The sequence below is a fragment of the Homarus americanus genome, unplaced genomic scaffold (assembly GCF_018991925.1).
Source record: "Homarus americanus isolate GMGI-L3 unplaced genomic scaffold, GMGI_Hamer_2.0 scaffold19824, whole genome shotgun sequence".
Lineage (NCBI taxonomy): Eukaryota > Metazoa > Arthropoda > Malacostraca > Decapoda > Nephropidae > Homarus > Homarus americanus.
Genome location: NW_024746380.1, coordinates 980,001 through 997,882, shown reverse-complemented (window position 1 = coordinate 997,882; position 17,882 = coordinate 980,001). Strand labels below are relative to the sequence as shown.

At 38.9% G+C, this 17,882-nt stretch overlaps 2 protein-coding genes across 5 annotated transcripts; one reads left to right on the top strand and one right to left on the bottom strand.

Moving 5' to 3' along the window:
- Positions 1 to 5,660, top strand: LOC121879228. Of its 4 annotated transcripts, none has more exons than XM_042385829.1 (8): positions 1 to 184; positions 332 to 437; positions 697 to 999; positions 1,287 to 1,514; positions 1,791 to 2,075; positions 2,916 to 3,048; positions 3,401 to 3,529; positions 5,161 to 5,660. In XM_042385829.1, the coding sequence occupies exons 2-7, from the start codon at positions 341 to 343 to the stop codon at positions 3,489 to 3,491; spliced, it is 1,137 nt and encodes a 378-aa protein (XP_042241763.1). In that variant the 5' UTR covers positions 1 to 184; positions 332 to 340; the 3' UTR covers positions 3,492 to 3,529; positions 5,161 to 5,660. The 4 variants fall into 4 exon arrangements, with proteins under 4 accessions (XP_042241763.1, XP_042241764.1, XP_042241760.1 ...); XM_042385830.1 differs by having other exon boundaries at positions 1 to 194; XM_042385826.1 differs by having other exon boundaries at positions 1 to 437.
- A 624-nt stretch (positions 5,661 to 6,284) lies between these two features.
- LOC121879224 lies at positions 6,285 to 15,535 on the bottom strand. Its single transcript, XM_042385821.1, has 8 exons — positions 15,421 to 15,535; positions 12,039 to 12,126; positions 10,013 to 10,318; positions 9,576 to 9,812; positions 9,026 to 9,310; positions 8,511 to 8,604; positions 7,592 to 7,710; positions 6,285 to 7,420 (listed from the first exon to the last, which is right to left on the bottom strand). Exons 2-7 carry the CDS (start codon positions 12,115 to 12,117, stop codon positions 7,608 to 7,610), a joined length of 1,104 nt encoding a protein of 367 aa, XP_042241755.1. The 5' UTR covers positions 12,118 to 12,126; positions 15,421 to 15,535; the 3' UTR covers positions 6,285 to 7,420; positions 7,592 to 7,607.
- Between the last annotated feature and the right edge of the window lie 2,347 nt (positions 15,536 to 17,882).

Below are 17,882 nucleotides of genomic sequence, written 5' to 3'. Positions count from 1 at the left end.
CCACTGTCTCCATCAGTTGTTCATTGTCTTCGTCCTTAAATTGTCGAAATGTAACCATCTCAGTTTATTATTAACATCTAGAATAGGATTTGGTATATTACGTGTGAAGCTCGGGTGTGGATGACGTCAGGTGTTGGGATCATCGAAAACAGAAGAAACTCGACTTGGACGGTGCAAGTTCGGCGTAAGGAACGGTAGAGGAGTATTTTCATCTGCAAGGAAAATAGTATAAGTGATCTTAGTTATTTACAACATGTACATAGAAAAACTAAGGTGACTAATCATCTACATCACTTGTGCTTCACCTACGTCACCTGTGCTTCATCTACAGGTAGCCATCATGAAGGTGTGGCTGATGGTGGTGGTGGTGTTGCAGTTTGTTCTCATCTACGTCAATGCCGGGAACATAATATTCAGAACCCAACTTGAAGACACCGGTACGTAATCTCTCCCTTAGTTGCCCATGTTATAATGTATTACTGCACCGCAACAACGAAGATTTTTGAAGAGGATTTCTAGATTCGTAAATACGCTAATCCTCAATATCTCAGGTTTACGTATGTTGACTAAACACTAGATAAATTACTCCTATTTTTGCTAATGTGATAAATGAGAACTATTTAAACATTAAAATTTGATAAGTGGCTAACAGTGTCCCCTCCCGTCAGTCTTAATAAGTAAGTTCTTCTCTTTCAGAACCATCACCGCTTATCCTGAAACTGCAGGAAATTAGACAGGTGTCGAGAGAGTCCTCCTCCCCCAGTGCCAGGAGTGTAACAATTCACCTGGCAGACCACAAACACATCCCTAACATCGCTCTGTGGACGTTCACATTAATTACTGGCAGTCAACCAGTAAGTAAACTTCAGGCTGACAACTCCTCACAAACACAATTACAGTTCGAGGGGTCACTAGTGAATGCAGACGCTGTCTTACTCAAGGCACTTGATGATACAGGGAATGAGCTCGCGCTGATCTACAAACAGCTGCAAGTCAGAGGTAAGAGCTACAAAACCTAAGCGTATTTCATTGACTTAGAATCATTCCTAAGATATATCACAATCAAACCCAGACTTAATCACAATTCAATTTTGGTTCGGTAGGGTGATGGTGAACACTGTTGATATGATTTACATTCCACCAGAGACAATACAAGTTCATAGGTTCATTAATACACCCATTAATGAGGAGAATTTAGGAAAGAGTATTTTAATTTCAGTAACAAGTGAGGTTCATCAGTAGACACCACTGGAGTATGGGGTATCAGGATATGATTTATCGAACAGGAACCAACTCACGACTGGCCTGGGTAGGAGACAACAACTCGCTGAGGGTGGACACGGGTCTCCTGCAGGAGGTGGCGGCGGGGAAGGAGGTGTGCCGGAAGAGGGAAAGTCCTTGTTACTACATTAATGATGACACACTGCCCGACCACATTCCACGCTGTCAAGACGTCACCACACACGACGGTGACAAAATAAAGGTGTGCGACGACACCATCACCAGACTCCAAGGTGAGCACTACCTGAGGGGGGGGGGGGGGATACTACCTGCTGTAGCACCTGCCTGGGGGATATTACCTGCTGTAGCACCTGCCTGAAGGACTACCTACCTGCTATATCACGCTTCACGGAAATATTCTTCTCTTCAGTTCACAGTTTCCTGTAAATTATTACGACTCATAATTACCTTCCATAACATCACAAAACTAAACGAATTACTGAGAGTAGTTGAGTATGAAAATTCTTAATTTTTCTTATAATTTGCACCTGTTGTCTCTCCCCCATTAGAAATCCGTGAGCCAGTTCACCTGGAGCGGTCAGGAAACAACCTGACGGTACACGTGACCTTCTCCACGACGCCCACCAAGGTGGAGGTGTTGGTGTTCGACGTCAATAACCCGACAAATGTGTTGTCTCCTGAGGACTACCAGTGCCAGGCAATGAATGAGCCCCGCCAGGTTCACTGTATGCAGCAGCTGGTGGCCGCTGACCACATCCAGACACTGATGGTCCTCGTGGTCGGCCTCGACGACAACGGCTACGTCCTCGAGTCCTCCTTCAACATTTATGGTGGTGAGAAACTTTTAAGTACTATCATGATGGTGAGGAACCTTATTACAGTATTATGAGGAAGACCAACCTTATATGGTGCTTGTGTTACACCAACTGATTGTTCTAATTTGAGAACGTTTTAGTGCACCGCCTACTGCTTCATAAGACATGTTGGTCACTGTCACTGGTAACCCACAACCCTACAGCCAACTGACTAAGTTTGAGTAACTACCGGCTAGGGAATGCCACATGTCGAACCAATAAAACCTAACATTACCTAAACAAACTAATCGAAGGAACTAATCCAGAGAATAACTCTCCTGCCTTCTGTTAAAGACACCGGCTCCAGAATTTACTAAATGGGCACCGGGAAACAGACTGCCAGGGAAATGATTCTCTGGCGTCAGCAAAATAACGTTAACATTTTATTATACAAGCAATGAGCTGAGTCGCGTGCAAGTGTGATGAAGAGAAGCCTATGCGGTAACACCTCAAGGATTCGAGTCCTGTAATTTGAGTAACGAAATGGAGAATCTTCTGAATTTCGGATTATTATTGTTTTATGTTAGGTGTTCTCTGCTAAATTAATTTACAGTTTTGTTGATCGCCATGTTGCCAATTTTATGTAGTCCTGAACTTCAACGCCTAAAGGGTTTCAAGCAAGCACACTAAGTTAGTTCATAACTTTAAACAACTATAAAAAATGGAGTATTTTTTTCCCGTAGTTATCGCGATGATATTCAGGCGACAGCTGAAGTTACCCCACCTAATATATTTCCTGACCCATACTTACTTCTCTCACGCTTCCCCAAGACACCACTATTCCTTAGGGTCCTTATTCGCCCTTCTCTATCCCCCCAGGTACTCCCCTCCCCGCCTCGACCCCACCTCCGGAAGAGAGCACACACATGATGTGGGTGATCGCGGGTTCGGTGACAGCGCTGTGTGCAGTTGTAGGCGTCGGTCTTATCATCGGCCTCGGTATTTACCTTGTGTAAGTTGATTTATTACTTATTCATGATAAACACGCCGTCAAAATGAAGATATTATCTTCATTTTGACGGCGCGACAAATCCTACACCCTATGTCAGAGTCCCTTGCTAGACATATTTACTATAATCTGATGATTACAGTCAAACTGACGCAAGTGTTTATTTCTAGAGACGAGCTGTTAAGGTCACTTGAACCGTCAAAAATTAAAGCATCTGCCATGTTGTCTTATAACAGTATGTACTGTACTATATATCTCACTGGACAATCTAACTTTTTATTCCCAGTTATATTTCGTCTGATAACGAGAAGAGAACATGCGGTACTAAAGTACAAATTCAATTCAATCTATACAGGAGGAAGAATCGTATGAGACGGAAGGATATTTACTCAACGCCACAGAAGTTTTTAAAGGGGTATAAGAAAACGGCCACCAGGGAGCAGTAGACTGGGTGTGTCGCTACTATACCAGCACTGTCAGCACAGTATGTTACCTTGTATTAACTGTTTCCTCAACACTAATATATATATATTAAACACTGAGACCTGTAAAGTTTACCTATAATCAAGATTGGTGTTGTCTGTATGTAGTTGTGTTTCAACAATTAAGGTCTTAAATCACTTAAGCTACTTAAAGTACATAAATGCACAAGACAAATTATTAAAAAATACGTTAAGTAATTTTTCCTATCACCAAGATAATGTTGACGTTATAAAGCACAGTGTACTAGGTGCTGACAACTATGGTCTTTAGGAGAGCTTACTAGGTTAGCACAGTACAGTACACACACAAATCAAGAACTAACCTACAGTATATTATGCCATGTCTAATTTTATCGTTCCATTCAAAATGTATTACTAAGACACCATTCGTACTTCTTTCTGTTCGATAGCATTTATTTTTTATGGAGATATATTTTATAGGACGTGTCAAGATGGCAACCTACTGCCCGAGACAAAACATGATATTATTTTATTTCAGTGCAATCATAATTAACGTCAATCTGGCTACCAACTTTGCATCAAGGCTGAGATGGGCCAGTTGGATGAGCTTTTACCGTAAATTTCCCCTAAGGGTAAGTGACAGCTAAATAAATACCTGTTGAATCACACGATGGTATGAGCGATGTAGTGAATCAATTTATCCAAAACCACAAGTTATCTCCATCCAGGTTGTATGAACACAGCTGATTTTTCCCAGATCTCATGTCACATTTGGTCATCCTGCAGGTGATGTGGACAGTTGGTTTTCCTTGACTCTTAAACAACAATTTTTAGTAATTTATCCCGACAAAACTCTCTCACACACTCATCAACAAACATTAGTCCTTCCCAAAACTTCCCTCTGTACGTACACCTTCAGTACACACAAATGTCTCAAAGAAATTGAGTCGTATTCGTCGACTGAGTGAGGCGTCTAGTATGTAAACAAGGGGTAGTTGTTTACCAGACTTTCTATTTCATGATGAAAGAATACAAAATATGTTGCTTTCTCTTTTCAAACACAAATCCGAAGGAAAAAATGCATTTGTGGTTTTATTTTTCTCGAAGGATAATTCCGAAAAGTAAAAAAAGAAAACGAGAAGAAAATTATATATGCAGTACTGTATTTATTTTCCATTTCTCATAATTTTGAATAATAATCAAGTAATGTTGTAGAATAACATTATAGATAGTTCAAGCAACTAATTTGTCATTAACTTACTAGTGCAATACATTACTAAGATGTTTTATTTGTTGTTCAATGTAGAATAATTGTAAAGTGTAATTACCGTTGAATAACCGAATCTTCATGATTATAAATTAAACCTGTATTCACAAAACTGGATCCATACAATAAACTAATAAGATGAGGAATATGGCTGAAATCCAACTTGTTTCTTTTTTCACTACGTACAAACACGCACACTAAAAACAACAGTTAAAGGGAAGAAAATTAAACGCTTGCATTTGTTTTATTTATAATACAATCCGAAACTTGCTGTCCATTTAACAGCAGGAGAGACGATGTACTTTTTGTCAAAATTTCCTCGATGTAAGTTAAATTAATATCAAGTTAATTATTACCCATTACATCACTAATTATTACAATATAGATATTTCTCTTGACATTCAGCCGAACTCTGAAATTGGACATCTCGTCGATGGGTGTAACCAAAATACATTTCTGGAATCAACAAGAAATGTCCATACCATGAAGATTACTTTACGAGCAATAGGCGACGTAGACAAAGATGTGAGTCAATACCTGGATGTTGTTGATGTTATACTGTATTACTGTAAATACACTAGTCATCAACAATTAGAAATATATAGATACACCTTAATGTTGGACAGTTTCTACAGATAGAGCCCATGAGGGGGGAGACAGAAGAGGGGCATTTGGACTATAGGATATGCCCAACTCGCATTGTACCTTTGGTAGATTTTAGCATGTTGGATGCAGTTTCCTATTCATCCCGGATTTTGTTGTCCCAAACTTATTTAAAACTCCAACGTGGATCTCTGTGGGGTTTTTACTTGTATGTTTTTGCACATAGCAGTAGTAGGTAGTAGGCAGTTACCAAATAGGGAGGTACTACCGCCTGGGAAGATATTGGAAGCATAATGTGTTGTCTAATGGTAGACCCTGCTGCCATATGTGACCAAGTCCCAGTGTGCTGATCTGACTTTCTGCCTCAATTACACACAATTGCAGGGTCTCAATAATTGTTTCTCTTACTATTGACAACACAACATACATACAGCATATTGTTTCTCACCTTTGATTTTTTTTCTCATCTTTGTATTTCTTTATTATTATTATTATTATTATTATTATTATTATTATTATTATTATTATTATTATTATTATTATTATTATTATTGTTATTATTATTACATTGTTGTTGTTATTATTATAATCATCATTAATTTTATTATTTTATTTTCAGTTTTGTATTTTTTATTATAAATTTTATTTACTATGTATTATTATTATTATTACATTTTCGCCCCCCAGGCCCCGATGTGGGTCAGTGACATGTGCCTGGGTGGGCTAATTCCTGTAAAAAAAAATATATATATAGTTTTTTAAAACTGGTTCCTTGTACAACACGGCACTGGTCATGTGTCTCGGCTCCTAATGCCGTCTGGCTATTTAATAGTTTTAATTTTTTTCAGAGTATGATATGTAGGCTATGAAAAGATAAAAAATGATTATACCAATATAAAAACATGAATAAAATAATATTCAACACATCACCATTACATTTTTATTAAGAAAATCTAATTTATATTTTACATGGACAATTAACTAATTACACACATATTATTACTAATGTTTGTGTCCTCACTAATCACTGACATAGCACTGAGAAACTTTTATTAAGGACAAAGTTCACCAAATATTTGTAATTCTCTTGATTGGTTACAAATATGTCATTTTGGTAATGGTTTTAGAGGCGACACCAATTGTTATAGTTACTTACAGTATTTATTGAAACAGAAAGTGTGCTAAAACTGAAGGAAAAATTTATTGAGATTCCAGATAAGAAAAAGTCATCTAATGTTTAAGAAAAAAAGAAAAAAAAGTAATATATTTAATATTTATATCTATGCATTTTCTACCAATGCCTCCAAGCGTGTACTGTTCTTTAACTAGGCTTTTACACTAGACAACAACTATCGTATCGTGCTTGACCTAAGGTTAGGTTAGGTCAATCTTAGGTTAAGCGCACACTCTATGTTAGTACAGTACATACACTAGTTATTAAATGGCTGATCTTATAATACATTACCCACAGTGAACTCTTACAGATTAATATACTGTAGTTCAGATGTTGTTACCATGTACAGTATTTCTGTGCTACAACAAATAATGAAATCTTTAAGCGAGTATTCTAAAAGAATAAATACACTCGGGTCTAAATTCACTTTCATACAACTGAATACTTAACAGTAACAAGTCACTATCATAAAGATAAAAGCTTCTCTTGGGGGAATACTATTGTTATTAATTTTTAACAGATATGATTTAATTTTGGAAAACCGTTGACGCAAACTGTGTCATTCATCTTGACATAAGTACTAACTTGTTCGGTGAAAGCATAAAAATTATTTTACATTTGCAGTATAATATATATAATGTGTTGCGGTAATGTTAGACAGACCACCACTACCTGTAGCTGTGTCAAGCTGTACTACATTAGTGATGATAACAGTCAGTAGGCTACACAGACCGTGGTGGGGTAATATCGCTGCGAGAAATGTGAGTCTGTTCAGCTGTTTATATTTCCTGCTGCTGCTGTTCCTTGGGCGAGCGTTTCTTCTGTTTATTTTTTGTAGGTCTAGGACGCCCTCTGTTTGCTAAGACCGATTTCCTCCTGAATGATCACCTGTAGTATCAGATAAAGAACCTTAGATAATAACACTAGACCGTCGCGATTATTTTGGTGACATTTCTATAAAGACGTGTAATGGTCAATCATCATATTTTGTTTAACATAAATGATAAATTATTGGTTTGTTCATTTGTTCATGTTAAAGTATTTTGTTAGAGAACATACTTGACGGTGTATCGGTCTAGGCTTCTTCTCGAGACGGCGGCTCTTGTGTGGCAGTTCGCTCGTACTCTCCTGCCACCCGTGTCGCTGAACTGCCCCCCTTCTTCTTCTTCTTCTTCATGCTGTATAAATCCAAATAAATTCATGGATCATAAAGCAGAAACAATATAAATCTTTAACACTGACAGATTACAACCATTTGTGTACTGCAATGCATTGTGGGGGAAAGTCGGAAAGTCAGGCGTTGTTTAGGTGGAGGTATGGAATTGTTTTGTTTGAGTGATGTTACAGAGGCGATTGTAAAGTGTATGTGATCGAAGACAACGAAACTGATGACCTAAGACGATGCCTATGTGTAGAGATTTTCAGCAGGGAAATCTCAGTTGAACGTTCGTTGATGAGAAGGTAAGTCACCACAAACGTAAACCTCACTCAGCGATCAAAATGTCAATACAGCCATGACAGCTACCAGTGAACTGTTTTACTTTACCTTCAGGCTATAGCCACTATAAAGTATAGTTTTATTGGTATTATTTTATTTTCGGTCATCCTGGGAATTTAGATAAGGTTAAATATATATTTCCTGGGTTATGTGGCTAGGTTAGGTTAGTTTAGGTAGGCCTGGATATCTAAATACAGGGATGACCGAAACTATAATTTTACCGTTTTATTGTTATTGGAGAATCCATTTAATCATTTGCCTATATTTGACATGTGTTATTTTTTGTGGTCACACCAAGGTGTTTTCTATTGTATTTTTGTCTTATTCCAAGTAAAAAAAAAACATGACGGTTATGAGACGGGGTTAATGACTGTCCCAACATGGTTCTCTCAGGCAAAGGGACAGAATAGAGAATAACAGGAAGAGATACGTTGTAGATGTTAATGAACTTGACTATTAAAGAATGAGCTTTAAACTTACACAGTACAGACAATGAAGGCAATGATAGCGACGCCACACAGCACTCCGAAGACACTTCCCACGATGAGCCCAGTCTTGTCCTCGGAAGGGGTGTCTAGGGAGGAAAGAAGAGTTAAATAAGGGACTAGGGAGGAAAGAAGAGTTATATAAGGGGCTGAGGAGGAAAGAAGAGTTAAATAAGGGACTGGGGAGGAAAGAAGAGTTATATAAGGGGCTGAGGAGGAAAGAAGAGTTAAATAAGGGACTGGGGAGGTAGTGCACGGGGTATCAGAAGACATAAGAGATAATTGTTGATGAGAACTGAGTTGTTGTCAATAAACCTTCATATTCAAGACCTATAACATTACAAGACTTGGTTTCGTCGGACTTTACAGCCTCATCTGCACCACGCACCAAAAATTAATATGAACTCACGCTTGATTCGTTCACATGAGACTTAAGAGGTGACAGACATAAATCTTTATGATTATATTTGTCACAGCTGTCTCTACACCATTAATAACAAAGTTTCTCACCACCATAAATGGCGAAGGAGGACTCGAGGACGTAGCCGTTGTCGTCGAGGCCGACCACGAGGACCATCAGTGTCTGGATGTGGTCAGCGGCCACCAGCTGCTGCATACAGTGAACCTGGCGGGGCTCATTCATTGCCTGGCACTGGTAGTTCTCAGGAGACAACACATTTGTCGGGTTATTGACGTCGAACACCAACACCTCCACCTTGGTGGGCGTCGTGGAGAAGGTCACGTGTACCGTCAGGTTGTTTCCTGACCGCTCCAGGTGAACTGGCTCACGGATTTCTAATGGGGGAGAGACAACAGGTGCAAATTATAAGAAAATACTTTGGAATACGGTTTGTTTCACGATATGTTTAAACAAGCTTTTATATTATAGAATATAGTTATGCCCTTCAGAGTGGCAATAAAGGTTCCCGAGAAGGCTTCAGGTGGGGTGGGTAGGGAGTTCATAATACAGTGTTGAAATAGAAAATTCTTCCTAAGGCGAGCTGCCTAAAGATTTGCACAGCTGGTAGGTGCCTAAGTGGTCCTCCAGGTCAGCGCTCACCCTTGAACTTGGTGATGGTTTCGTCGCACACCTTTATGGGGTTACTCTCATCGGTGGAGGCATAACAACGGGGAATGTCCTCTGGCAGTGGAACGCCAATGAAGTAACAAGGACTATGCTCCTTCCTGCACACCTTTATCCCTGCCTCCACCTCCTCTAGGTCACCCGTGTCCACTCGTAAAGAAGCACCTCCAGTATGGTAGGCATCCCCTACCCAGGCCAGCCGTGATGTCATAGCTGGCAGTGATAAAATTAAATAATATTAGATGCGTAAATTGGAAGAAAAATTATGTTTCCTGGATATTACAGTGGTTAGATTTTTTTGTTTTAATCCTAGACAAACTTATAGCATTAATTTGGTGCATGGGTACAATTGTCATTCAAAATTCGCTTGGTATAAGTCGAAAAATAATGAAAACCTAAATTTCTTCTCTTACTTATATTCATAATCCCGTAGTAGACAGCCACTGTGTTATTAGATTTGTCATTTCCAAGTACGAATACATTCTTCAAAACATTTATATCTCCATAAAACTCCAGTTCAGTTTGTGAGTCACCAGCCTCTTGAGTGTAGACTTTGCGTTCGTTGCCAATGATTATTAGTGTCCAAGACCTAAGGTTTGGGATAGGGTCGTGGTCTGCGAGGCTGACTTTGATGCTGTGGTTTCTGTCATCAGTGGAGGACTCCTGCATCACCTCCCTGATCTCCAGCACCTTAAGGTTAATAAGATCTCCAGTCCGGTCTGTAATTTGAGACATAAATATTTAAACAGACATACGGGTAGATATTCACTAAAATCGTCATACAAGTTCACATTGATTCAGCATGTGTACCAAGACAATGCAGGTTACAAACAATGTACCCTGACAGTGCAAATACATAATGGTAAACAGTAAGTCGATTCACTAAGCATAGCCTACACCATACAAAGCCATCGTAAGCTTATTTCCATTTGGCAGTATCAATTATTACTACGATTGGCGGAAAACTCTTCAGGGCGATATGAGTCGAGTGTACCATTATTTTATTGTCTTCACTTTCAAGTTAATTCATAATGCAGCAAGATGTTTCATTGTGATATATTAACAATTTCTGATTATTTTTCTAAGGATGTGAATATTTTTATTTTAACCTTAAATATCATCAAATATACTGTACTATGCCATGTGCTGGTGTGTAAATAACAGACGTATAAGAAACATCACACGAACTATGAAAATATCATTTGTACTAACTTCCCAAAATAACCTGTATTAATTTAATATTACCTGATCTAAGTGAACTAAAATGTAGCTATGTTTAGATAGCAAATGGTTCGTAAATGAAACACTCAGTTGTAACATATAAAATCATTAAATTCAATGGAGTTTTGCCAGTAAGAAAGTGATACATATTTCGTAAGAGGGCGTTAATTGGACGATTATCCTAAAAACGTATGAAAAAATAAAGATTTCGTACACTTTGTTGTCAATTAATGCAATGTTTCAAGTATTGTACTGAGGCTCCTAGTGCGTAGTTCTTGAGCACATTACTTATTTTTTATTATAACAATTAATTTCTTCCCATTTTTTTTTCAAAGAATTACGAACACAAACGTTATTTACTATTAAAGTAACAAGTGATGGACGTTAGAAATTAACTTATTGAGACATACACGAGGCAGATGTTTACAGAGGGCTTCTGTGGGTCTACGGCACTAAAATTTAACTTCATGAAATTGTAAATCAGATTTTCTTTAACCTAAGATAACGACAGCATCATTCTACGTAAGTTCAAATTCTTTTAGTAATTCTATTAAAAACAAAACTCTGTAAATATTAAAACCTTGCACATAGAGTCAAATTGAGCATAACAATACTATTTATTTACGTTATGTCGGACTAAACAGACGCATCTCTCAGGTTTTCAATTGCTGATAACTAGTGTATGCACTAACCTAGAACAAGCGCTTAAAGACTCTAGTAGTTAAAGTGCAGTAAAACACGAGAGACAGTGTGGATAAATAACACAGTATACCTTCAGTACACATGGAGGCAGCATGGCCGATGTTATGGGACAAATCTTCCGGGTTACTATGCGATATTCATACCTAACTTAACCAAGGCGGAAGGAATATCACAAGAAATCTCATTAATATACTGTACATGAACTTGGTGCCCATGCGTAGTGCTGTCAACCGCCTTTACTTCCCCAAACTAATAGCTAAGACTGACTGTAGGTAGTGTCTTTGTTAAGGTCTTCATTATCGTATAGGGATTATCTTTTATCAACATATTTATTAATGTTCGTTCAATTTGCAAGTGTATTTATGGTAGAGACGTACAGTATCGCTATTCCTTTACTAAATTATTAAAATAGAAGTTACCTTAAATATGAATATAAGAGACAGTTAATATTAAGAATAATTAAGATATCTAGGCAAATTATTATTATAAAACAAAACTACTCAGGTTGTAACTCACAAGAAACCACCATGTCGTCATCATCGGCGTGCACACTGGCGAACACTAACGCCAGCAGCAGCAATCCCGTCGTCCTCATGGTCCCCGTCTGTGAATGAGGTAAGAAGAGTGATTAGCGTGAAGCAAGGATGATGTAGATGAAGCAAGGATGATGTAGATGAAGCAAGGATGATGTAGATGAAGCAAGGATGATGATGTAGATGGAGTAAGGATGTTTAAGTAACGATAAGGATGATAGACGAGGGAGAGGAATAGATGATGTAGATGAAGCAAGGATGATTGAGGAAAAAGATGATGTGAGGCAAATGTATGAAGTTAGGTTTGATTGAATTACTTAAAGATTAGGTTAGAAATATTTTTGGTTAGTGCCAGTTTAAGTTAGGCTACATAGTATCAAGTTAGGTTAGATTAGGTAATGTTATGGTTACAATATTCGGTTAGGTTTTGGTATTATTAGGTAAGGTTAAATTATATATAGTCAAGTTAGTTTAAGCTTGATAGGGTTAAGTTAGGCTTATGTTAGATAAGTGAGTTACCCTAGGTAGGTACTGATTATTAGATTACTATAAAATCCACCCTAGAGCTCGTTTCCGTCACTTCAATGAGTCATAAACACATCGATAACAACGAGGCAGCGGTGGCCTTGTGGGTAACCGACTCAACTGATATCGTATGAAAAACAAAGATACTGAACATGATAACAGTTGAACAAAGGCTTACCAGTAAACACACATACTTCAGTGATGACTAATACTATAGTTCTCAGATGCAAGTCCTTCATAACAGATTTTTAATTAGTAATATTTTATGAATCATAGTTCTCAGGTGCAATTTTTTGTTCGGGAGCATTTGTCCATGAACCAAGATTATAAATTTATTGCTATATGTCTGTATGTCTTTCAGGTCATGATTGAACGTAATGGTGTGTGTAAGTTAGGAATATGTTTTTCTTTCAAGAGGCTGATTGAATGAACGGATTTAACAATGAATATAAATTACTGCTATTGAGAATGCTTGTATTCCTGTCATGAATTATTGATAATTAACGAATATGTCACTCTGGCGGCCGGCGTGTCTGATATGACTTTTAGGAGCAGTGATTGACATGGCCCCTGTAACTCTCCCGACCCGTTGGCGCCTCTTTCCCCTGGGACTAGACACATGAGTCAGTGTTTCGGGACATATCAGGTCAGGTCATACTAGGGTGTTAGTCTGTAGAAATTTAGGGCATGTCAGGGCAGTTCATGTTATTTTTAGGGGACTCTAGTATCAGTCAATGTCAATATTGGAGGCTCTACCAAGAAACTACTAATGACTTGGGGTGTACATGGGGTGGTCGTTATCAGTGAACTTCTTAATGCATTAGTCCTTATCTAACAGTAAGTATATTTGTTCAGTGATTACACCAGAGCACTGAGGTAATGTTGCCATCAAAGTGATCTGCATTACTTTACGAGGTGAATAATAACACGAACTCCTACATGGATAAAAATGTTTCTAAAACGATTCACCTGAAGACTCAACTCCCCCAACCTAACTCCTACAGGTAGCGTTTAGTAGCTGGGGTGTATAATCTCCAGGTAATCCCTTAAAATTTTGGATTAAACTAATATAATTTATGTGTGGAGCGATTATTGATTTTAATGTTGAATTCGATTAATTTTTCATTTATGTGTTCAATTAAATTATTATACGGGTCATTTTACATGCGTGTTAAATAGTGTAAACTTTGTATATTGATAACACAACTCCTTCTCCTAATCTCACACGATAACGGTTATCAGGACCCGGTGACCCGTCGCTCACGTATACAGCTGAAACACGGAGCCCGGATTCCCAAGGTGTTTTACCTGTAATTTATCCCCGTGTATCTACAGCCAGGAAGACGTATTTATGAGGTATATCTGTTCTTCCACCCAGGCAGGACTACTGTATAATGCTGTAGTCCCACCCCGGCAGGTCTATAATGCTGTAGTCCCACCCCGGCAGGTCTATAATGCTGTAGTCCCACCCCGGCAGGTCTATAATGCCGTAGTCCCACCCCAGCAGGTCTATAATGTAGTCCCACCCCGGCAGGTCTATAATGCTGTAGTCCCACCCGGGCAGGTCTATAATGCTGTAGTCCCACCCCAGCAGGTCTATAATGCTGTAGTCCCACCCGTCTATAATGCTGTAGTCCCACCCGGGCAGGTCTATAATGCTGTAGTCCCACCCGGCAGGTCTATAATGCTGTAGTCCCACCCGGCAGGTCTATAATGCTGTAGTCCCACCCCGGCAGGATCTATAATGCTGTAGTCCCACCCGGCAGGTCTATAATGCTGTAGTCCCACCCCGGCAGGTCTATAATGCTGTAGTCCCAGGCTGTAGGCAGGTCTATAATGCTGTAGTCCCACCCAGCAGGTCTATAATGCTGTAGTCAGGTGCCCTCCCACCCCGGCAGGTCTATAATGCTGTAGTCCCACCCAGCAGGTCTATAATGCTAGTCCCACCCCGGCAGGTCTGCTAGTCCCACCCGGCAATGCTGTAGTCCCATCCCAGCAGGTCTATAATGCTGTAGTCCCACCCCGGCAGGTCTATAATGCTGTAGTCCCACCCCAGCAGGTCTATAATGCTGTAGTCCCACCCCGGCAGGTCTATAATGCTGTAGTCCCACCCTGGCAGGTCTATAATGCTGTAGTCTCACCTCGGCAGGTCTATAATGCTGTAGTCCCACCCCAGCAGGTCTATAATGCTGTAGTCCCACCCCGGCAGGTCTATAATGCTGTAGTCCCACCCCGGCAGGTCTATAATGCTGTAGTCCCACCCCGGCAGGTCTATAATGCTGTAGTCCCACCCTGGCAGGTCTATAATGCTGTAGTCCCACCCCAGCAGGTCTATAATGCTGTAGTCCCACCCCGGCAGGTCTATAATGCTGTAGTCCCACCCCGGCAGGTCTATAATGCTGTAGTCCCACCCCGGCAGGTCTATAATGCTGTACTAAGACTACTTTAGACTGATAAACAATCTTACTGTTAATGTTTAAGTTTAATTAGCATCATAAAACCGTTTCAATGGAAATATACAGGGTGTCTCAGAAAAATGTAGACACACCGCCTTAAAGTGACATAAGCTGGGGTGTATTCTTCAGGTGAAATAAGCTGGGGGGGTGTATTCTTCAAGTGAAATAAGCTGGGGGTGTATTCTTCAGGTGAAATAAGCTGGGGGTGTATTCTTCAGGTGAAATAAGCTGGGGTATCTATCCTTCAGGTGAAGTAAGCTGGGGTGTAATCTTCAGGTGAAATAAGCTGGGGGTGTATTCTTCAGGTGAAATAAGCTGGTGACCTAGTGTGTCTGATCAAATACAATAATAAAAGTAATAAAAAAAAAAGACAACTCAACTTACTTTTGTTTTGACTCTGGTGTGGTGAGGATAGAGAGCGGCCTCCCTCACAGGTGGCTGTCCGCGTAGTGACTGGTAACTTGGGTCGGCTATCTCTGCTTTATGAGATTTGAATATAATGAGAAATACCTTATCTCTTCCTTCGAACATCATCTTATCACTAAACAACCGACAACTTCATTATTTTCTATTTTAAACATTACTGTGTTTTATATATTATTATTGTTTATTTATTTATTGTTAATGGATTTCGTAGGACATGTTAGGTTTTTGCGATTATTGTCTTATTGTTGAGGATTCATTTTCAAATACGAAGTTAATTAGTGACGAAGAGAGTGAACTGGCATTATTTTTTAGGTATCAGGGAATGACGTAATGTGTTGGCTAAAGGTACTGTCGGAGGCATAGATAACAGAGACCAATCTTCGTCTTGCCACATACCGGATGTTAACTAGTTTTATTGGGATACCTTTCTCCCGGAAATACCTCGTGTGAAAATAGTTGTCACTTCCATAGCTACTTTAGTGTCAGGTTAAGTTAGATCAGTGTTAGGTTATGCTAGGTCAGTGTTAGGTTATGCTAGGATGGTGTTAAGTTGTGCTTGGTTAGTGTCAGGTTAAGCTACGTTAGTGTTAGGTTAAGTTAGATTAGGCTAGGTTAGGTGAGTGTCAGGTTAAACCAGTGTTAGTGTCATGTTAAGCAAGGTTAGTGTTAGGTTAATCTAGGTTAGTGATAGATTATTATTATTATTATTATTATTTTTACGGGCATTTGCCCAGCAGGGCACAGGTCATTTTTAATGTCCCACATCAAGGCCTGGGGGGATATAATATACAGTAATAATAATAATTATGATGATAATAATGATTATAATAATAATATGAATTAAAATATATAAAAATGAAAAACAATTATAATAAAAGAAAATATTAATGATACTAATAAAAAAAAAAATAATAATAATGATGAGCCATAAATAAATAACAAAAATAATAAAAAATATATATAAAAAGTGAGAAACATTATATGTATGTTGTGTTGTCAATAGTAAGAGAAACAATTGAGACCCTGCAATTGTGTAAATGAGGCAGAAATTCAGATCAGTAACCTGGGACTTGGTCACAATTTTCGTGATGCCATATGGCAGCAGGGTCTACCATTAGACAACACATTATGCTTCCAATATCTTCCCAGGCGGTAGTACCTCCCTGTTTGGTAGCTGCCTAGTACCTACAGGTTAGGTTGGTGCTATGTTAAGCAAGCTTAGTGTTAGGTTAAGCTGGTGTTAGTGTTAGGTTGCTATAGTCACTTGAACCAGATGTTTGTTATGATAAGTTTGTCGTAGTTAAAAGTCACCTAACTGAGAAATATCTACACGCATGAGAGGAATAACTGAGAGCTACCGTGAGAGAGATGTACTGTATATCACACACACACACACACACACACACACACACACACTCTTCCCACAACCTGCCTAATGTCACCTTTTGAACACCCTGATGTGCCCCGTAAGTGAATCCGTGTCTCATAATATTCTTCATAATGCCACCATGAAGAAGGAGTTTACAGAATAGGAGAAGGAAATTACTTGGTTAATTTGTGGTGATAAAGGAGGAAGTGACTTATGGCCAGAATAGACGGACATGATAACAAGTGGATGAGTCATTACTGATAGTTGAGCTTGTTCTTCTGCCATGATTCACACACATTCAGTACAGACACACACACACACACACACACACGAATATAAGAATTTAAGAATTTAAGAATGGAGGAAACTGCAGCGGGCCTATTGGTCCATACTGGGCAGTCCCGTTTACACCCAACCCCTATCTCTCATATATCCATCCAACTTATGTTTGAAGCTATCCAGCGTAATCGAGTTAATGATGATATTTGGTAACTTGTTCCACTCATCCACTACTCTATTTCAAAATCCAATGTTTACCTATCTCTCGCCTAAATCTAAATTTGTCTAACTTAAAACCATTGTTACGAGTTCGCTCCTGGTTGGATAGTTTGAGTACCTTTGTTATACCACCTTTGCTTAGTCCTGACTTAGTATTTATACACCTCGATCATAATATCGTCCCCTCACTTTACGTCTCTCGAGGGAGTGCAGATTAAGATGCTTTAACCTGTCTCTGTACTCATGACTCCTAATGCCATTTGAATTCTTTCTAGGGATTCTATTTCTATTCTGTAGTAAGGTGACCAGAACCTCGCTAGTCTTGTGATTAATACTCCTTTGTATGAACCCAAGTACTTTATTAGCCTTGTTTCGGGCAAATACACAATGTTTTGATTTAAAATTCTTACTTATCATTACTCCTAAATCTTTCTTACAGTCTGATTTCTCTATAACATCGTTGTTCATCTGATATCTGGTTTCTCTGTTTACATCTCCTAGACTAAGTACTTTATATTTGTCTACATTCAATTTCATCTGCCATTTTTCAGAC